The 23494-nt window shown below is 35.3% G+C and overlaps 2 protein-coding genes across 4 annotated transcripts in view; both read right to left on the bottom strand.

Moving 5' to 3' along the window:
* Positions 1-23494, bottom strand: part of LOC120632683 (furin-like protease 2) — a 357244-nt gene that overhangs the window by 109007 nt on the left and 224743 nt on the right. The window lies entirely within an intron of this gene.
* On the bottom strand, positions 9561-10294 carry LOC120632684. The gene has a single exon (XM_039902649.1). The coding sequence runs from the start codon at positions 10286-10288 to the stop codon at positions 9695-9697; it is 594 nt and encodes a 197-aa protein (XP_039758583.1). The 5' UTR covers positions 10289-10294; the 3' UTR covers positions 9561-9694.

Genomic DNA, 23494 nt, shown 5'->3' with positions numbered 1-23494 from the left:
AGCTAACCCGGTACGAATGCAGTCGACAACTTGTAGTGAAAAAAAATTGTTTTGTGTATGGCTTCTGGAAGAAATGTCTTAAAATCTTAATAAGTTGTCCTTCTAGCTAATTGAAGTAATTGAACTTTTCATTAATTTTAATATTTGATGCTGAATAAATAAATAAAGTTTTTTAAAATAAATAATTTAAAATAAAGTCTAATAGCGTATTTTCCGCAAACATTCGCATCGGAGTTCGTAACAAATCAATTCATGACAACCTCTGTTGATGGAATATTTTCATTTGCATAAAACGGAAAAGATTTATGGGCGCCAGGGAGAAAAAAAAGTTCTATCAATCACTCAAACAATGCGCATAACAAACATCGCTCAAAAACAATAGAATTCGAATAAAATTTAAGCAAAAACAGTCACGTATTTTCGTAAAAAAAAAGTGATCTCTACCAGTGATAGGTATGCAAAAAGGGGAAAACTAAAATATAAACTAAACTTCAATATTTGTTCGGAGCCGTAGATAAAGTTATTATATAACGAATCTGTATTTCTAAAACTACCTACGGTTTATTCTGTAGTCATCCAAACTATATGAAAATGTTCAAATCACAGAATTAAGAACATACAGAATCCGTGTACACGACTAATATTGAAACATCAAAAACCACTCCACTTTAGTAGTGTTCGTCGAACTAACGGTTAGTCACTTCATACTATTTAGCAGTTGCCAGTAATTATTTTACCTCTAATGTTCTAACCGTTTACCATAAAATGGGAAGATGGTAATAAGTTTGTGAGCTTGCAGCTTTCCGCGGTTGTAAAGTGAGATTTGAACTGGATGTTCTTAATATATACAAAGCTAAATGTTAATGCTGATAAATCAAATTGAAGAAGTAATCCGAGATTACGAAATAAATGCCTTTATTATATCTAAACTAAAATGCCTAAAATGATATCACACATTTTTAAAATATTTGCAATAGCTGAACTGAAAAAAAATATAGAGATATATATAATTTGCCGATAGAGAATTATATAAACTACTTTTTATTAAAAAAAAAAAAAAAAAACTAGTCTAATGGCCTAAAATAGGGTTGGGAAGATTTTATTAGATTAAATTAAAAACTGCAGATCAAGCGGGTAATACTTTGAAATAAAAAAGCACACAATATAAATGATCTACTTTAGATGAAAGTTTGTATGGGAAAATTAAAAAGAAAATTAAATGAACGGCGAAAGAAGACAAATTATTTTTATTTATTTATATACATAACATTGAACCGAACAGAGTCAAAGGCCAACCCTAACTCAAATCGATGTGTATAGATTCCCTTTGCACAAATCACATCACTGAACAACTTAATAATTACTGAGTTATCAGCAGCTGAGCCTTAAAGGAGGTATGAATAAAACATTGAATTGAAACCGCGTCCAACATAACCTGACCCATAGAATTTGACGACACCAAAAGCACGAGTGGGCCTACATGACACGTTTAAACAAACAAGATATGGCCAAACACATAAAACGTAAATAGCAGATAATGACAGTATACTAATAGAATTAAAAGCATATGAATTTATTTTTATAATTAGCATGTGGGCTTGCAAAAGCTTGCAAAACTACAGAAAGTAAATGTTTTCCATTATCATTCGCAATGTATTGATAACAAAAATGTACGCAGATCATCTCTTGGGAAACCGTATAGTAACTAACTAGTATAGCTTTAATAAGAACGTGGTTACAGAATTTGAATTATTTCTCAATTATATAAAAGTATATCGATGGCGATGTCTTGAAAAGGTGAAAACTCAACTTATTCCGTCGATGTCGATAGATTTTCCGCGCCCGAATCACACCACGGAACACCTCAATAGTTACTGAGTTATCCGCGGCAGCTGAGCGTTACAGTATGAATAAAACATAGCAGTGAACCCACGTCCAATATAACCTGACCCATAGAATTTGTGCACGGCAAAAACATAAGTGGTTCTACATGACTGGGCAAGTTTAAGGCTCCACACGTTTGGCGTAGGACAAACAAGACCTAGACAAACAGAGGTGCGGTAAACATCAGATATACGTGGTCTATTAATGGAATTAATATATACCATATGAATTTATTGGTGCGGAGGTTTTTTATTTGTATTAATTTTATTCACAGTATTCTTAATAGATAAAAAATTCTATTTCAAACACATTGATATTTCAAAGCACGCGGGTTTTCATCGTTGTTTCATATGATAACCCCGTATTTATGTATCGAATGAGTTGCGCTAACATCCCTACTAATATTATAAATGTGAGTTTAAGTTTGTTTATAACGCTTTCACGCGAAAACTACTGAACCGATCTTCATGAATTTTTTTGTGCATATTCTTGGAGATGGGATGGGATATTAGAAATAACAAAGTATACTTTTCATTGAAAAAAAAATACGTAAGAAAAAAAAATGTTCGTGAAAAAATCTCATATATGACTATAGGTGTTGGACTATTAAGTGGGCGAAGCCGCAGGGCACATCTAGTATTATATATTTCTAACTTACTCTACTTACTTGATATTATTAAACAGCAATAATAATATTTAAAATTAAAAAATATGTTATGTAAATATCGTCTTATTGAGCTCCATGAGCTGCAGTATCATATATTCTGACAGCGCATCAAACTATTCAAGTGCAATTTCTTCAAGATCCTTTAAACAGTTCTTGACCAAATGAAAACGGGACCACAGGTAAAGTATACTGTCGCTAAAAAAAGAATAATTTTTCAAATCGGTTTATAAATGACAGATTTCTAAGCTAACAAACCTCCTCCTTTTTGTAAGTCGCTTAAAAACGGTGATAGACGTCGGGAACGAGAAAGATATCCATTTCAGAGGTATGTGAATAAAAGCAATATCACGTGCTTAAACTGTGAAGAAATACATATATAAAGTAATCTGCATTCCTTTAAGTTCTTCAAATTTTTCTCAAAGGCGATTAAAGTCCACCAATCCGTATTTGGCCTACGTTATGGACTGGATCCTCCTGAAAGGCAGTGGCAGTGTAGTGGGCTCATAATAAATAAATATACTACGACAATTGTACACATCGCCATCTGCCTATCTAGGAATCTTATTATCATCATCATTATAATTGGAGACAATTAATTCAGTTAATAGACAATTAATTAAGATAATATTTCAATTAATTCAGACTCTAGGTATAGATAAAATAGGCTAGGTATAGACAAAATTCAAACTTGTGAGTATGCAGATTTCTGCATACTCACAAGTTTGAATTTTGTCGTTAAACCCTTTAATAATAAAAATAAGAAGTAAACACGAGGACAAAAGAAATATCTTTCACAATCAATTATGATTAGATGAAAGTGTATATTATACATAAGCGAAAAAACTGAGAACAGGAATGTTAAATTTGCTGCACGAAAAAGAGTTATTGAAATAGAAATGAAATAAAAGTGTAAAATAACTAACAAAAATGAGTAATAATATAAAGAAGGAACGTGACGTATTGTAGGACATCAATAAAGAAGTGAAAAGAAAAGCCGTACTGGCTTTTCTATTGCATGCAATGTGTTAATTTGAAAATAGCAAAACGACCACGGAATTGGCACGATCGAGCATTAAGAGAATAATAAAGCCGGATACACATTAGAGTGTCTTCTAGTGGCGTGAGGCAGCAGAAGGGGGGCACTCGCGTCGTGTCGCCACAAATTTTACATTAGCTATGTTACCCCGCGTTAAGCCCGTGATTTCGTTCGTGTTCATTTGAACATAACAAAATGACGGAGACGACCGAGCAACAAACAATAATAAAACCGGATACACATCAGACTGACTGGTTGTGTCGCGTTGCTCAAAAAATATCATATTCGCAACACATTCAATACTAAAAAAATAAGATTTAAAATAGAACCGGATCAACATTAGAGTGTCTGATTCTATCGTTTCACAGCATAGAGGTGAGCGTTTGTGTATCGTAAATATAACAAAATGACGAAGACGAAATTTGGGCAATCAAGTAATTCAGCCGAACGCACATTAGTGTCTGGTTGTGTCGAGTGCAGCAGAAAGGCGTCTGCCACAATTTATACTTGCTGATGCCCACTTCGCATGCTTGGCAATTCTGATTTCCCATGGCAACTACGATTATGGAAGCTCTGTGTCAAAATTTAAAGACATGTACGTTCGACTGAGTGTTTATGGTAGGTACCGGGTAATATGATAAGAAATTAAAAGTATTTCTTGATAGACCTCCGTAAAGTGTTTATCCTTCCTTACCACGGTAGTTAAAAGGTATTACAACGAATATTAACCGGAGTATTTTAGACAAGTAAATGTAGTTTAGTTTACAATTGTATGCACAACAGAATTGACACCATGCTTTATCTAATACCAGTTGCTGCAAGCGCAATTTTTCCTCAAATTTAATGTTAGCCACAATTCAAGTCAGTTTTTAACAGAATGCTTTAAAATCATAAACATCTCAGAAAGACGTCGCAACGTCTAATAGAGGAAGGGCACCCAGTGATGTTTTGGACACAAAAGGAATTATTAAGGCGCCCTGTTCTTCGTGACGCGGGCGACAAGGCGTCAGGCGACGTTGTATTGTTAGCGTGCACTCCATTCTTTTCAGTTCAGTGGCTAGGTTTTACAGCACACTTTGTGATTTTAAACAATGTATTGTCGCGTTTCCTAGCAGAAATGTTCTGAGAGCACATAAAAATGTCAAGCTAATTCTTAAGACTTTTATTTAAACCAAATGGTAAATGTCCTATTAGCCGACTTGACCAGTAGTTACGTAAATAAAACAACAACTGCCGAAAACTGCAGTAAAGAAAATACGCCACATGACAAACGTGGAAACTGCATTATGTCTTATTTAACTATGTGGTAAAGCTGATGATATAGGCCCAACTTTTGCGCTGCTGTACGTGCGATGAGTAAAATAGGTCCAACGATATATATATAAATTTAAGTGAAATTGTACAATAATTTGAACATTAAAAGCAAAAATAAACTTGCAGTGCAATATACTAGACTACATAAAATAAGCAATTCATTTAAAGGAAATTGTACACAATTTCACAATAAATTTCCAGTTGATATCTTGCGAGATGTCTTTTAAAAAGTTCAAAGTTTAAGTATATTAAACGTAAGCTTATAGAAAAGTCCTATTATATAGTATCGTACAAAGGACTACTTTAACGATAAAAAAGCTTGGGTTTATTTTTCCACCAGGTTGCTTCTTAAATATTTCTTAATGACAATGTGAGATGGTGATAACAAAAAAACAACCGGTTAAACTTGTTGTGGGCTTCTTCTAGACGGACGTGATTGAAAACCTCGCAGCTTTAGTTTTAAGTTTACGAATGTATCATCATCATCATCATCATCATCTCACTTATATGTAAATAATTATTTTTCATGTCATATACCCATTAAAAGTTTCACCTATATGCATATTTTAATAAATCCATATTTGACATTGTATTTGCATGAATTTGCGCCACACCGCCGCCATTTTGATTCAACAAAAAACATTAGTGTTACTAGGGATGATATGATCGATAATATAAACGATCCTACCACATGCATCCAAATCTGTTCATTAATTTGGAAATTGTGGTGTACCAAAGAAACTTACATGCATACATGAGCTTCTTCTTGAGGCAGAATTTGGAACTATAAACCATCAGCCCAGCAGTGGGCGTCCATTTGTTGACATGATGAAACGTGAAGTAAAAAATAAATATATCATTATTTTAAACTAACTAGAACCTTCTAGTCTGATGTAAATATATTAACTGGGTATAAATAGGTATTTATACCCAGTTATGTGCTCACGAGATATGAAAACAGATAAATAATCATACTTCTTAGATTGTTTGGCATACTAAAAGGATGCTTTTATACGTGGTTTCTTAGAATTTCTTAGATTTACATTTGTTACTTGACAAGTTCTTTTATATCACCGCGCGTTGACAAGATTGTGGCTGACATCGTACATTGTACTGCGCTTCTTTCAGAATCCGTATACAGATGCCCGTGGGGAAGACAAACATTACATAATCGCTCTTAGTGAACAATAAATAAGAGTTATGTTTGCACATATTTATCAGGCAGATGCTTTTACATTCGCAACAACAAAATCCCGCCTTTATAAGCGTTGCTGAATTTAGAAACCGTACAAAAGTACAAAACGTAACAATGTTCTTTATTGTTCGAGATAAAAAAGTGATTTCGGAAAAACCTTGTGAATTCTGTAACAAATGGAAAGCAAATTAGTCTAGATTGAGGCAACTACATTTTTTTTGGCTACACGGAACAGAACATTATGAAATCCAGTTTCAGGTCTGTTTGAAAGCTAAAACAAAAAGTAGCATGTTAGAGGCATGTTGAACAATGCCCAAAAATCACATAAAGATAAAACTACATCATCTTTCCGATGGACATCCAGAACTGCTCGTTGGTCTATTGTCCTTTGCTTTGGTCTATAATAATATACTACATTAATTTAAAAAAAAAATCGGATATAATTCTAATTTGCGTTTTCGTCCTTGAAGATTTTTATCTCACTCTGTACCCAACTTTATTTGATCCAAGCAGATCGTGGGTTTTATTTAACACTTAATTAAGCAACAAATGATATCTGTCAGATTGAAGAGAGATTTGTCATAAAAAAATACAAAAAAACCCCAACGCAATAACACAAGATTGGTGTGAAGTTGAAAATGTGAGAATCAATACAAACTTTTATATAAAGTTAGTAAATTAACATTAACCCTGAAACTAAAAGAACAACTAAAAAGTTTCACGCAACGGGTTAGTGAATCCATAGAAATAATATTAATCTTATTAGTAAACCTACTTGTTTTAGTTCATTTTAACTGTTTTTTTTAAAGTATATTAACATTTTGAAATTGGATAACATTTAATGATCAATTACACAATACCGCTTCGTCATAAGTACTTACATAAAATACTAAAATAAGTAGAAGTATTTTATCCCACGTTAGGAGGGGTCGGCACAACATGTGTGTAAATTGTTATGAACACAGACCTACTGTTTTGGTATATTATTCAACTGGCTATCTGACATCAACCCTCCTTGGGAATCTTTTGTAGTCGTTTCGTAATATCCACCACACTTGGGTTAAAAATTTTACTGGTATAATCCGCTTTTTATCAGAAAATAAGACTTCCTGAGCATACGTATAATACTATTCCGGACTCATTCACACAAGCTCCTTCGAAGATCTTCTAATTAGAAAGGCTGTAAACGCCTTCTTTGTATTTACGCCTTTGATTGCTAGAAAGAAATCGCTATATTAGCGATAAGGCCGCAAAATTGTACCTTTGTACACAAAAATTGCTCTCAGATCCATACGTCTTCACACTTTTATAATCTTGGTACATAGAATATAACTATGGATATATGTGTGCATCGGGTCTCCACTTCAATACAAACCGCACCTTAAGCACATCAAAGATCAAAATAATTCGCTTTTGCTGTATTAATCGCCCTCAATGACATGACCGCACCGTAGACGCTTGGTGGGTTAAAGCTTTAAGATCTCTGCCATGAGAGAAGAGGCATGTACCCAGCGGCGGTACATTAATGGACTGAGGATGATGATGATGACGACATTTATCAAGATATATTATATTACTAGTAGACACGATAAACTTCGTTCAACACATTTCCATCGTTTGCTAGTTCCTTTCTGTTTCTGGAACACAAAAAATAACCATTTTCTACTTTTTCTGAAACACACACACGGTAATTAAATTTATAGATACATAATTTTATTATTTTTATTAGTGTTTTTTACCTACACTTGGAGTAATTATCAATTTTATAAATTTAAAATGCATATAAAAATTTTCGGAACCGGAAATATAAAATTTATAGATAGGCCGCTAATCGCTTCTTTCGCAGAACCAAAGGATATATCCAGAAAAACGCTTGTGGAATGATGATATTAATCGAGACGAAGAATTATTTGCAAAAGGCTTAAACGGCACAAATGAAACAATCCAAATTCAATCACAAACAAAATAAAACATCACCCAATGGAGGCTGTCACCTGTTTAACTGGAACGACTTATTAATATTTGAATTCAATTTCATCAGCCAGACTTCACAAGCTTTACGATGCGATGTAAGCTGATGTCCTCTCAACAATAATCGTATCTTAAACTCGTCAAACATCAAAATAACTATTATTATCTATAATAACTATAATTTCAAATGGCACATACGGTATAACAGAGCACGTCTGAATTCCATACAGACAGACCAAATAAGTCAGCACCCAGTCGAAGCCCGAGCACCTGTTCAAGTAGCGCGACTAATTCAGATTTGGTTTCAAACTCACCACCAAAGCTGTACATGTTAATACGACGCCTTTGATCAGCTATGCAGTGAATACCAGCCCGCAAATCGCTTTGCAACAGCTTTCACGCTTGTTCCGGAATATGGAAAGAGTTAAGTTGGTACTTCTTTTTACTTTGTGATGTAACTCTTCTCTTCTATAAATATTGGTAGGTATGCTTTGTGATTCTTTATCTACACGCGAGAATCTACTTGAGTAATGAAAGTTATAACATGCGTGGCTATAGTTTGACTAGAATAGTCAGTTATAACAGTATTTTATACTCGTAACGTCAGCCGGTACGAGGTCTTCATTTCCACACCTTGGGACTGCAAAGTCATCAATCGATGTGTGACGCCTATCCTCACTTCAGCATCGAAACACTGTTTCTTCTACATATAAGAAAAAAAACTCCTTTTATCTATCTGATTTTATTCCATAGAATACCCACTACGAGCCCTTTCCGTATTCTCCCATTACGCCCCTTTTATCGACTAATGTTAATTGCATCAGGGATGGTCACTGGAGTGCCTCGCAAACCCATAAGTTATCATTGTCTAGAACATTGCAATAATTGATTCCTGAACAATAAGTTACAAATTGCTTCAACCGGTATACATTTATTGTGAATGAAACCGTTTGTCGGGAATAGTTATGTCATCGCACAAGCAAATACAAAGCAATATCGCGTCTGTCATACATCTTGTTTGCATTCTAACGAGCATTCGGCAACCCTTATTTGCTTTCACCCATATCCCATCCATTCTTAAAAATAAAATTGGAAATGTGTTTTTCGAACTCCTCGCAAAGAGTCAAACATTCAGAAGGGGGTAAACGTATTTCAATAAGATATGATGCATTACTATCTACCGAAATTGTATTTCATTCAAAGAAGAACATCTTCCGGTTTCTGGTTCAAGATATCTTGCTTTCACAAAATTCTATGAAATTCTTGGATTGAATTAAATGAAATGATTTATGATATTTTACTTATTAGGGAAAATGGGGTCAACTAGTGGTAAAATAAGGCTTTCGCCATGCCTACTTACCACCCTACTGACAAAGACGTGCCACTAAGGGTTTTAAACAAAAAGGTTAAACAGGGTCTTTAGTGCAAAAAGTACAGGAAAACCAGATAAAAAAGAACCAAAGTAAAATATTATAATAATAATAATAATAATAATAATAATCTTTATTCCAGATATTACATCCATTTTGTTAGTAATACAAACAATTGCTTAAGACTATGTTAGTAACTAGGTTAGTTTATTTATTATAATATAAATTTATTTGACTAGATACCCATCCATGAGACACTAAGAGTGCATATGCAAACCAATCCAGTGTCTCATAAATGGATTATCTAGTTTTTCAGACAAAGTCTTCAGAATGCCGTTGGAGCTACCACGGATTCTGCTCATCACCGATGCTGCTCTTTTTCTCATAATTGCATAAAAATCGTCGGTACGAGCCTCAGCAAACATCAGTGACGCACTGCAGAATCTCGGCAGCTCCATCAGCACCCTGAATCCATTATTATATTGGACGCGCAGGTCATTGTAGGTCCTCTGCGTATATGACACCCACAGGCTGCACGTGTAGAAAGTTTGGCAATATGCCTTAAAGAGAGTTATTTTTACTTGTTTGTTGCAACGTGCAAACCTGCGAGCTACCATATTGCATCGGACTGCCAACGCCCTGCGCTCCCTTTCTATATCTTTTATATCAGACATGTCTTCCGTAACAATATGCCCTAGATATTTAAACTCTGTGACTCTTTTAAGAGGAACTCCGTTAAGAGTCACAGGAGGGATATCATCCGGCGAGTTACCTTTGCTCTTAAAAACTAATAGCTCACTTTTTTTTACATTATACATGAGTCCATGTGACTCAGCATACGACTCGCACATCTTGAGTAACTTTCTCAGTTCTCATTATTTGGAGAGATGCGGCCTTATCGCTTCAAGCGATCTCCTCCAGACAACCTTTGAATGAAGAAACGTAACACAAAAACGTGATAAGGAACAATATAGATAGCAGATATCACTTTCTAAACTCACGTTGATATTTGAACGAAGCCGAATCTCAATAGAAACATTAATCGCAAAATTTGGTGTTGTGCCGTTTTGAAAACAAAGATGACTTAAATTACAAATTGCAATGTCACAAGCTTAACTTCAAGTGATTTACCAACTGGCTTTGGGTTCCAGTTTAAAATCAGCGCTGCATACTCAACAAGCATAGTAGCACAATGCTGAGCTGGAACCTTTTACTAGGTCGTGCCACACATGGCAAGCGTTATTCTGGCGTTTCTGTTATTTAAACATTGAGTTGTGTTCAAATATTGAATAGCGTTCCTTTCAAAGTATAGATATTTAAACAATTTATTTTTTGCTCTTAGAAAGAAGATCACTTAGCAGTTCGGACTTTGGCTTGAAAAATGGCAAATTTGCCTGAACTTTGGCAAAATATCAGCTCAACTTGACCTAAACAAACATACAAACATCGCAAGTTGAATTTAAATTCGATATAAAATGAGTTTATTTTTGTTCGATGTTGTTACTTCCGTCTAATTTAATAATGTTATAAATATTGACTGTCGATAACACTTCTGAAATAAGACAATCAGCAGATTTGTGCATCATAGGAGCATTTACAATCAAGCTCCTTGTTACGTGGCTTAAGCATGCTCCACTAAACTAGTGGAACACTAGGGTGATACCAATTCTAACAGCTTCTCAAAACATTCCCCATTATAGAGACGACGTCCTTGAAGTTTGCAAGTTATTTGGTATTTAGGATCATGAACTACAAGTTCCCAACTGCCCAACTTCCGTTGAATTGGAATGCGCTAGTATCGAAACGTTCCAAACCGGAGGTTTTAGTTCTATAGCAGTATATTAAGTAGAAGTGGATGTATTGTACCACTTGTGACAGATTTAGCAACAAGGGGGTTACTAACATCGCATGAAGCAGCATTATTTTATATTGCTGATGCTCTCGTTACGTTTTAAATATTCATCCGCACTAACACTAATAACTGATATTATAAATGCGGAAGTGTGCTTGTTTGTCTTTCCTTCACGAATTGACAAAGAAACCAATCAACTTGATTTTTGGCATATAGTTTGTTGGAAAGACAGAGAGTAGAATAGGGTACTTTTGATTCAGAAATATAAACGGTTCCCACGGCGTTTGTAGAACAAAAGCTAGTTTTAAAATAACACTGTTTTAAATTATGATAGTAATCCCCATAGATTTTGTTGGGTGATAGGAAGTATTCAAGAAGGCTTAGAGGGTTCTAGAGTAAGCCTACCCTACCCGGAAAATAAGACGAGTTGGCGGTAAACTCCGTCCAACCTGAACCTTCGATTCAATAGACATGTGCAAAGGGGTCTCAAGGTCGTGAGCGATCTTTTTCCTTCAACGATGCCGGGACGATAGTAATTTGTGATGATACATGTTACCGTGCCTTTCAGCAAGGTGTAAGAGGTCGGGGACCATAATTCCCGGGTGAACCAGTGTTTTTTTTTAGAAGAACCATCCCGTTATACAGGGTATTTGTTGTTTATCTTAAATCTATAAGAAAACCTACTACGTAGTACTAGTAATACTTAAAAATCGAACTAAACGTGAGCGGTCTCAGCATAAGTCGTCCTGCCCGGTAGAGTATCTACCAGTTACCCACAATTGTGTTTTCAATCCACCCAGAAACCCATTGAAATATATATACGAAATTTCACTCAAACCATTCCAGCCGTTAGGAATAGGAAGTAGGGGGAGTAAGGAGTAGGTGGAATAAGAAGTTTTTTTTTATTCCACTACAAGTTAGCTCGTGATTGCAATATCACCTGGTCTTCAGTGATGATGCAGTCAGGGTACCAGCCAAAAATAATAGGGGTACGGCAGGAACATACAACCATTCCCCTAATCGGTTTCTAGCGACATCGTACCGGAACGCTGAATCGATTAGCGGCAAGCCTTTTTAGGCAGGTTGGTAACCATCCACAGGTAAAGCTTCGAACCACACGAGACGAGAGAAAAATTTATGACAACATTTCATAGATTTAATTATTACAGTGTATGTTGATGAACCACATTTTTGAGTACTTAGTAGCATTTTACTCGTCATGTTAGCTTTGGTTGCGCCGCGTATTATCTGTGTGCTGCCGTCTTTATGTTGCAAAGAAACTTTTTGCACCGATCAGCTTACACTATGAAATTACGACCGATATAGAGCAATTGAGGCAAAGTTTTGAAACATCGCGTGATGGAGCGCGCATTGGAGTTGGAAATTGTTGCTGTGTTTAAATGTACCTAACACAAACCGTTTTATTAAACACTGGTCTTGCCCGCGACTCTTAATTACGGGTTGTAACAAATCCCACGGGAATCATCAGTTTTCCCAGGGATTTTTGTGGGTAATAAGAAGTACTTTAACCATTTCGTAAATAACTTTCATCATCATCTCAGCGCATAGTTTTCTCAGCGCACGCTAAAGAATGAAATTTATTGGAAAAAAATCGTGTTAGGATACTGATAACGACTAAGACACCGGGAGGTATCTTTACATCGTTCGAGTCCATACAGGACTAAAGAGTATCGATAATGTAGTCGTATTTATAATAAAAGGCCCCCCAACTCAATGTAATTATTAATTAAATAATAATTATCAGTACATTTGCTAAAATCCTTATCATTTTAATAAAATACATAAATCTGATTATAGTAGTCCAAAGTTTAATTATTTACCCACTTTATAAAATCATTGTAACGCTACATTATTTTTTTTTTAAGGACCTCTTATTAAAGTATATATAATTTACACTAAGACTAGACAGGAATTCGCACCTTCGTGATAGATTCGCTTTCTAGTGGTAAATAAAAGTAAAAAAACGTTACAGTAATTTCAGGGCCTGCGTGCAAACATATAAAAAAATCTTTCCCCTTTAAGTTAGGACTAGCGGTAACTACGTTAACTATGGGTCGTACCTACTTAACCAATGCATGACACATGAAGCGCGGCTGGTTTACCTTTAACTACTCATACAAAAAATTCAAATCATTCTTCTTTATAATTAGGCGTAGTTAAACGATAACAAATATAGTAAAAGAAAACCCACCAACTTTCAATACACTGTACATTGTTCTACTAGTCAAACCCTTTCATTTGACCGTGACTAACCAAATTCGCCATTTTGTGGGGGCGGCCATCTTGGATAACAAAATTATCATAGTGTATAGTATTCTACTAGCCAAGCCCTTTCATTTGAAATCCATAACCCATATTGCGGGAGTTGTGGAAATATATGTATACCGCCATTTTGGTGGAGCAGCCATTTAGGACCTTTTTTTATATAACATAGCTAGGAACACTCTCAACCAACTCACCATTCAAAAAAAAAACAAATCAAAATCGGTGCATCCTTTCGGGAAATATAATGTCACAGCTAGACGCACTTACACATACACACACTGGTAGACTAGCCACTTCCAAAGTGAAAAGTACTAAATAGCTCAGCCGGGGATTGAACCCGGGGCCTTTCACACATTAGAACAAAGAACTCACTACGCCAGGGTGTGTCGATACTATTCTAAATGGTTTAACACACTAACCGATATAGACTTACCGGCAAAACAGCAACATAAGCCAAGTTTTACCACATCGCGTGCTCTCGCTTGCGTAGCGAAATAAGTTCGAAATTGTTTCACCGTTTAAATCTAATAACTACTCCAAGTATTTTATTATGAACACCACTTGATTACGTCTTGGCACGCATTTACTCGATTACTTCGAAACTATATCGATTTCCGAATCGATATAGCCACGTCGGTCTAGTGGCTAGCATTTTTCAACTACGTATCAAGAGCTCCTGGGTTCGAATCCTGGGTCGGGCAAAATTATATAAGGTGCGGCGTATTGTAGAATTAGGAAGTTGAAGGTATTAGCCCCCGTGTCCCGAAGAGCAGGTAAAGCCGTCTGTCCCGGATATTATCATTTAATGGTGGTCTTAGTCGTTAAAGTCCACCAATCCGCATTGGCGCAGCCAGCTGGGTCTATCCTCTAAAACCATCTCTCTTTTGAGAGACGAGACCTGTGCCCAGCAGTAGGACGTTAATGGGCTGCTAATATGATGATATCGATTCGGTTAAGAGAATTGGTTTTTATAAATTCTTAAATTTTTCTCGAATTCGGGACCTTCCACTTATAAGACTATAAGGCTTACTACTGCGTTTAAAAGGGGAAAACTACATTTAAGTTTTAAGAAAAAATTCAAATAAATTTAAATTTTAGTGTTCTGCAAAACATTAAAAAAGAAACTATATTTATTTTAATAATAATAATAATAACAGTTTTTATTTGCTTAAAACAACAATGTTTTTTCTAAAATTACCCTGGTCTTGGGGGTCAGTGTCTTCCCATATGTGCATCGAGATTAGAAAAAAAAAAACAGTATACATATTTGGAAGTTTACATTATCAACATACAATTTATTATGTATATAAGTGTGTGTGTGTGTTTGTGTTTGTGTGCTTGCATGTGTGTTGGTGTATGTGTGTCTCTCAAATTAATATTTAATAAAATATGATACATATTTAGTAAATTTACCTAAACGAACGAATTATATTTTCGGTATCTTTATAATTTAGATGACTCAGCATATTCTTCAGTTTATTTGTAACATTGTAATTATTTGAATGTGTAATTTTTAGTTTATTATTAATGTTTTTATATAAAATTAAAACCTCTAAAATACCAAAATAACCTAATCTAACCTGTCCTCCTAACCTGTCATTTGTTTGTTAACATTGGTCCGCGGATACATTGGCCGCACTTTAGACGGGCAGACTAGATAAGCGTTTAGTTACGAAAATAGGATACAGTTGAAGAATTCCACTTATCCCATGGGACCGCACGCAAACCACAATGTAGACAGAGGGGTCGCAAAGTGGCCATTGTACCCCTGTACGACCACTCGACCTATTCAGTCGTATCGCAAGAGGCTCAGATGATCATGTGAGCATAAGGGTAGCATCCCTTTTTTATTCACTTACAGTATTATTAGCTTCTAATACTTCTTGTGAAGAACGAGCTGTGTGTATATGTAGATATAAGGATTATATACTTCTATCTCTTGGAAAAGGGACTGTTTTACTATTTTTTTTTGCATTTATTCTTTTGACAATTCGTAAAGCCAAATCCAAAAAGTTTTTTTCCATTTATATATTTCTTTAATATAGAAGAATGTATAATGATCATCAGTAGCCTATAAAAGTCCACTGATAGACTAAAGGCAGGATGATATGCCTATAATCATCACGCTGGATGGATTACAGTAGATCGTAGTAGTAGCACAGAGGAAGCTGTACTCTATTACATTCCCTTAGTCGCCTCGTACGACACCCCCGGGAAGATGACGGGTGGTCGGTGGTGACAACTGTATTATCATCTGCCTTCACCAAACGGCCTCAGTAAAAAACACGATTTAAGGTTGTTAAAAAAAACCGAACTTATATTTTTTTTCATTTGTCAAGTATCATTTCTCTTGAATTTCATAGAACCTACAAGTACAGGTAAATCCCGACTAATATGATAAATGTGAATGTAATCGCTTTCACGCAAAAACTACTTAACCGATCAACACGAAACTTTGTACACATATTTCTAAAGGTATTACAATTAATATAGGATGCTTTTTATCCCGAAATTAAGCTCAGTTCTTTTGGTTGAGGGGAAGAAGGTTTTTGTCGACTTTACACCATAACGCCATAAAATAATAACCGATTGAAATAACTACTTTTCTACTTTAGAGGTTATAATGTCTGTTTAATTTTGCCCAAATTTTGTGTATATCTGATGAATGTGATGGGAGATAGAGGACAGAACTCCTCAGCGGACAAAAGCAAACCCCACATTTAAACTAGAACTACAACTAAATTGATTGCCCCATCAAAAAACAAAATCAAACGCAGACGAAGTCGCGGGCAACAGCTAGTATTAAATAAAATTTATTTTATTCCTACAATGCATCGAAAATGGCAGGAAAATAAATCACTGGTAGCATTAGATTACGCGTTCAAGAATAAAAACGAACAAACAAACTCTTCACCATTATTATTAGAATACATCAAAAGGCCCATCAGTAAAAAATGGCCAGTGTATAGGTAATTTGACGCTCTATTCGTTTTTAATCATTATAAATTTATTGAAAACTCAACTAATTTCAAATGGTCTTGCGTGTGTTCTCCTAACCTACTTTTCAATCAATAGGTGTAGGTATATTTATAATTTATCTTTTTTTTTTGGTTGCATTTTGAATAAACAACCAAATTTTTGGAACAATCGAAAAATATCCGTGCTGTACGACCTCTGGCGCAGTGGTTGGTGATCTGGTCACGTGAGCTTGTGTCGCCTAGAAACTCAGCGTTACTATATGACGCCCAGTAGACTCCATAGGGGTATGGCTTTAATATAACTGCCGTATTACTTCTATGTCCTATTCTACATGTAATGTACGCATCAAACGGTCGGTCGGTCGGTCAGGGCAAACATTATCCTAAATTTCTCCATCTACATCTGCCTGTTATTTTGTATTTCTTTTCACAGTAATAATTGACTGACCAAGCAGATGGCCCACCTGATGGCAAGTGTAAAATCAACGCCTATAAACAGAGTTACACTTCGCAGGGATCTAAGGAACGCGTCCTACAAATAGGTGCCCTGTGTCCATCAACCTGGTGTTTAGCCTCATGTGCCTGTAACTACACCTGCATCCACGCCCTTCAGACCACACACAGCTTTGCAAAAATGCTGCTTAGCGGCAAAAGTAAGCATGAAGTAAGTATGTCCCCGGACGAGCTCCATTACATAAAGTTTTCTTTACTTACTAAGTATATTCTGTCCCCAAGTATTCGCACCGTTTCAAAATGCAGCAATATTTATTAAAGAAGATTTTGTTATAGAGAATGGAAACAGCGGCCGTCAGGTATACATTCTGTTGTGCAAACTTAGTTTTTATCAGTTTTATCGTTATAGTCATTATTCGTTTAACAACTTTTATGTACACTGGATGTCCATGGTACGGGTGGCTCCACACATATTCGGGCGTCGGGCCTGGTTTTTTCGGTATTTTTATTAAGAGATATTTCTGCACATAATAATATATATAAGACTAGCGGACCTAAGCGCCATATATCGAGCCGATTTGTGAATCTAAAACATCCAGTGTGCCACCCAAACGCATACCAAAAAATTGATTCAAATCGGTCTAACCGTTTAGGAGGACTTCAGTGCACACGCACACAAGAAATATATATAAAGACGAGAATTCTATATATAAGATAAGCTAAAGAATTATAAGACGTCTCGATATATAGTAACTCATCAACTTTTCCGTCCCTACAACTTAAGACTATGTTGTTTAACTAAGTATATCCCAAACAGAAAATGAGTAAAGCGTCAAAATAAACATTATACTTCTGATTCTGAAGAACAGTACAATTAAAAAAAAAAACATGATTCAAAATGTATTTATTTCAAGTAGACCTACGACCTACTTTACAAGCACTTTTGAACGAAGTATGTCTGTTTTCAGTGACACTACTACCGCTTCTAAAATCAAATTCTATCGATAAGATTTGAGCAAAAAACTCAGCAGTTGCCCTATTCCAACATAAACAAGTTATTTTCTCTCTTGTGGTAGATGAGAGCGGAGCTGATTTTAAAGCTTGTCATTAATCGAATTAAACTAATTGTGGCTGTCCCGAAGATGTGCGAAGTGTCCCTATTTACTGTTATTCCGAAAGAGGCACAGCATAATATACGACGTCGGCCCGTCAACGCGAGGTGACATAAAAGAAACCCGTCAACTTAGAAATGTAAATTTAAGAGTTTTACCAAAATCCACGAAGCAAATAAAGGCATCCGTTTTGTTCCCGCAACCTGAGTGGGGTTATACGTTTATTTTGTTGTAGTGCCATTATATTACGCTTTCATGTTCTTCAGGATAAGTATTTTTATTACGTTGTCTCTCTTGAAAGAAAATCCTCTGTAACCCGCGACGCGACGTAAAAATAGGGGTGGCTAAAAGTTGAATTTCTTTGTATGTGTAACTGTAAAACTGAACTGCCTCGTTGGTTCAGAGATCAGCATGTTTGGCGACCGCTCACGAGGTCTGGAATTCGAGCCCTGGGTCATGGGCAAACATTATTCGGTTAATTATTTTAAGAATTAATTAGTACCAGTTCCGAGTTAGGTAATCTCGGAACCTGTGAATCGGAGATCACCGGTTCGAGTTTTAATTAGGTCTATGACCTACAAGAACTTGATAAGTATATTTTAAGTCCTGAAGTATTTTTCACCTTACCATCAATCAGATTCGGCCTGCATATTCATTCAATCAAAAGTATTTTACCTGAAAAAGAAAAAAAAAACATTTAATAAATAGACTCAAAACAATTAAAAGGTGTAGATAGTTTGCTTCTACCATGGAGTATATTACAATGACAGCCGGTTGGCGCAGTGGACAGCGACCCTGCTTTCTGAGACCAAATCTGTAGGTTCAATTCCCAAAACTAGAAAATGTTTGAGTGATGAACATGAATGTTTTTCAGAGTCTGGCTGTTTATCTGTATACTATAAGTATTTTAATAAAGTAAGTATATTAGTCATAAAAATAATTTTCAGTCGTCTAAGTACGCACAACACAAGCTACGCTTGCTTTAGGAATAGATGGCGATGAGTGTATTGTCGTAGATTAAACAATATTTGACAAAACATTCTATCAATCGTGGTTACTACACGATTGTTGAATTCCGTAAAGAACTCGTCTTTACGGAATTCAACTGCTTGGTGGCAGGCACAACTTACTTGACTCTAAATGTCGTCAAAAAGAAGTCAGAAATCGGTCTCGTGGAATGTAAAATTATCATTTTAAAAGTGTTTAAAACTAAAAGCGTCACTAAAATTCATAAACAATGAATCTTCTGAAAACTCCCAAAGTGTACCAGTTACCAGTTAGTTACGGTCTCTGAACTGAAGAGCATGAAATCGGAGAGATTTAACAAAGGATAGATGGGCTTTCAAAAAAAATTCCTTACCGAAATTATGTTAACATCATGTGTGCCTTACATGTTTTTCAATTATAGCACCACAACAAACCAAACCACCAAAGCAATTATAATAAAATGTATCGTCAGCCGTAAAACATATAGTCTTGTCAAACAGCTTATTCAAATTATTATTTTTGTGTTCCTAGATGCTTTATGATTTTAATTAGGTCTAGCCTATGACGATGAGTGAAGATATCGTTTGATAACTTAAGTAGCATTGTCGTATATTAACTCCAGAATCAGGCTAGGAACATTTGTAGTTCAGTACAATATAGAAACAAACAGTATCTAATGGTTATTTAAAGCCATAGCTTTTAAGGTAATCGGGTTTCCGATTTAATCTCTATCTTTACTCAATTTTACACCATGAGAGATTATGTCATGTGAAAAATAAAACATACCTATTAGCTAATAGATCAAAAAGTAGCCAAAAGGAATCTTTATCAAGAAGATTTGTGTTATCTGTTACTAATATAATATCTATTAAATATCCTCGCTTAGGGTGCACTATGCAATGCAACGACGGACGCCCTGCCGCGTGCCGCAGAATAATAAGCCATCTTAATAATTCCTTTTGTTCCCAATCTACCCCCTACCCGTGCTACACATAAGGGTGCATTTCAATTGCAACGCAGACGAATGGAGTAAAATTGGGACGAGTGGGAAATGATCAATCAGATTACTCGAAATCCTCATGGCAAATCCCCAACGCCGCAAATTCTTCTTTGTCTTGTTTTATCTAACAATATCACGCGTTAGATCTCTATCTAATGGCTATTTGTTTGTACGTAAAATTCTATCCTTTTCACACTTATCCCAGTTCATAGGGATGGCAATACTTTGAGGATCTGTGTAAAACCTGACCTAGTATTTTAAATAAACTTTTATTAGTTTCACCTGTATGTTTGTTTGATTTTCTCTTACTTATTAAGATTTAATTGAAATTTTGTCACACCTGTCAAAGATGAATGAATGAATGAATGAATGAATGAATACACTTTTATTGTACACCACATAAACATAACTAATTATAAGTAAAAAAAAAATAACAAAAAGTATACAATTTGGCGGCCTTATCGCTACATAGCGATCTCTTCCAGGCAACGAAAGGCGTTAAAAACAGCTCAAGAAGAGAGGTAGGTGGTGCATTTAAATAAACATGCATAAACCTATATATACAAATATAATATATACATATAAAAAAACTTACAATAAAATATATAGATAGTGATAATAATTAATATATACCTATATAATTAATATCAATAAAAAGCAAATAAATATATACAATATTGTCAAAACACAAATAAAAAAGAAGGGAATAGGCATGTTAAAGATCCGCAGATTCAGACAAAATGATCTTTGTCAAGTTTTTTTAAAATGACAAGATTTAACAAAAAGAATGAAAATTAAATAATAGTTTAAAATCAAACTAAAAAATAAATAAGAGATATATTTATATTATTGGTAAAAAGCGTGGGGTGCATAATTTTATTGTTATTGTCAGATTCGAGCAAGTACCTATTTATTTCATACAAATTTTAAATTAGGGTCCTTGATTATATGTTACATTCTAATAATAACACAGAAACTTGCCAATTTGCAAAATTACTGTAAAATTTAACGAATTTACAGTAATTTTGCAAATTGGATCATTAATTAAACTTTTGATCTCTATAACTTGATATACGCCAGATATTTTAGTAACTTGTTTAGTATTTTTACCAAAGTGCTTATAGTTTTGTATTTCATTATTGAAAAATATTAATAGAAACGTTATTTGTATTTTTATTTAAAACAATTTAACGCGTATCACACGCTATAACGGTGATGTGAAACATTGTAAGGAAACCTGCACGCCTAAGAGTTCGCCATAACGCTCTTAAAGGAGTGAGGAAGTGTAGTGTATTAATCCGCATTTGGCCGGCGACCTTTTTCAGTCCTCAAAGTCGATTTCGCTTCTGTGGACATGCAGCTTAACCCTCACAGCTGTATACCGCGATACCTTTGTTCGAGCTCGCGCCGCATTAAACAGGCAAAATAAAAACAGGCAAAGTGACAACAAATGGCTGACGGGGCGCTTGGTTTGCTCCTGATTTTTTTAGAAATTCGAGCATATTGCCTTCGTTCGTTAGCGTATATCTTTATTGCTTAAACCGACGCCAATTCGCTAGAAATATCAGAAATGTTTAAAAAAAAATGGCATTGTTTTTACACAAAAAAAAAATATGGTAGGTTTAATTGGCTTAGTAACACATCCGGTAAATATGTGTGTCTATGTGTGTGCTGACTTCTAAGTTCTAATAGTAACAACGCAAGTTCTTCACAGATATAGGTAAGGGTTGGTGTAGAAAAAAATCCGATTTTCATTCTGACAACTACTTGAAAGTATCTGGTGGTATGTACTGATACAGCCTTCGATGTTTGAAGGCCGTTGGCAATTAGGATATTAAACCTAATCGGACGTTTACCCGGCATAGTAATGAAACGCTAAATCGTTTCGGAGTACGTCTTATTTCGGTAGGATGGTAACTAGCCACGGCCGAAGCATCCCACCTAGATCAGACCAGACAAAATTCAGAATTTTTAATATTCCTCTGACAGGTATCGAACCCGTTACCGGCAACTTATAAGACTACACTGCTCACCTCTTTAACTAGTACAATATAATTTAAACAAGGAACTGTTATCGAGTAATCACTTCGGTGCCCATCAATCAATAACGGTTTTCGTATAAACAAGCCACTCTAAATTGAATTTCCACTGCATTTCAAGTGACAGCATTTTTCAGTCGACGTGTACAAGAGAGCTTGCTGACAGGTTATGAGCGCCTTCCATTGAAAATACATTATATTTCTGTTAGTGCGAACCCGTGCCGATGTCGCCGCCTTGCAGTTCTGCACAAATGAACACATAGTAACGATCTAAGAGCTGGTGGAATGTTTCAGGAGGGGGAAAAATAATAATGTTCACCAGAAATTTGACGGCCGTTTGGATGGGTTGGGTGGTGAGTAACGACCCTGCTTTCTGAGTCCAAGGCCGCGGGTTCAATTCCCACAAATGTTTGTGTTATGAACATGAATGAGAGATAAATTGAGAATTGAGAGATAAAATTAAAGATTTTAAAATAATGAGAGTGTAAAGTCAGTACATATTTGATAACAAAAAACACCCGGCTAAGTTTTTTGTGGGCTTCTTCTTAGACCAGGACGCGTTTGAAACCCTTGAGTTTTAAGTTTACGAATGTGGTTATCGCCATCATCTCACTACCGTGTAATTCTTATCTACGCATCAAAAGTGCCACCTATGGCCTACTTGAATAAAGATATTTTTGACTTTGACTTTGAATGATTTTCAGTGTCTGGGTGTTTATATGTACGAGTATGTTATTAGTATGTATGCAGTGGCGTGCACTCCATACATGCACAAAAGCACTGCATACCCTAACATTGATATATAACTCGAATAGGAGGAGAATTTGTGCCGTTTTATGCAATTTTCCTGGTGTATGCATACCCTGGTAAGAAACCCAATGCACGCCACTGTATGTATGTATATTATTCATCAGTCATCTTAGTACCCAAAACAAAGCAGGGGCTAGATTGCGATGTGTGTATAGACGTAGAATAAATAAAAATAAAAAAAGTATTTCTGAGAAACGATTACCGTTGTCCGCGTTCTTCGTCCGCTTTTTTTACTGTTTATGATAAACTCGTTGAAACCATTCGTTTTCTTGGTATAATAGCCTATGGTACACTACGTCCTTTCAACTAACTTTATGCCTTAAATCAAGTTGATTAGTTCCTTAGTTAAGGCGTGGAGAAAGGACAAACCAACACACACATTTTCATATTAACAGTATTAGTTAGGATTATGTTGCACGTTGTTTGTCGAAATAAACTTCAATTAATTTTAAATAAGAAACGCGTTTAAGAAGTTTCTTTAAAAGATTATTATTTATTTAGTTATATTCTTGGTTGTTGGTGTAATCATTTAATTGGGGT

This window comes from Pararge aegeria, chromosome 20 (assembly GCF_905163445.1).
Source record: "Pararge aegeria chromosome 20, ilParAegt1.1, whole genome shotgun sequence".
NCBI lineage: Eukaryota > Metazoa > Arthropoda > Insecta > Lepidoptera > Nymphalidae > Pararge > Pararge aegeria.
This window is presented reverse-complemented; position numbering and strand designations above follow the sequence as displayed.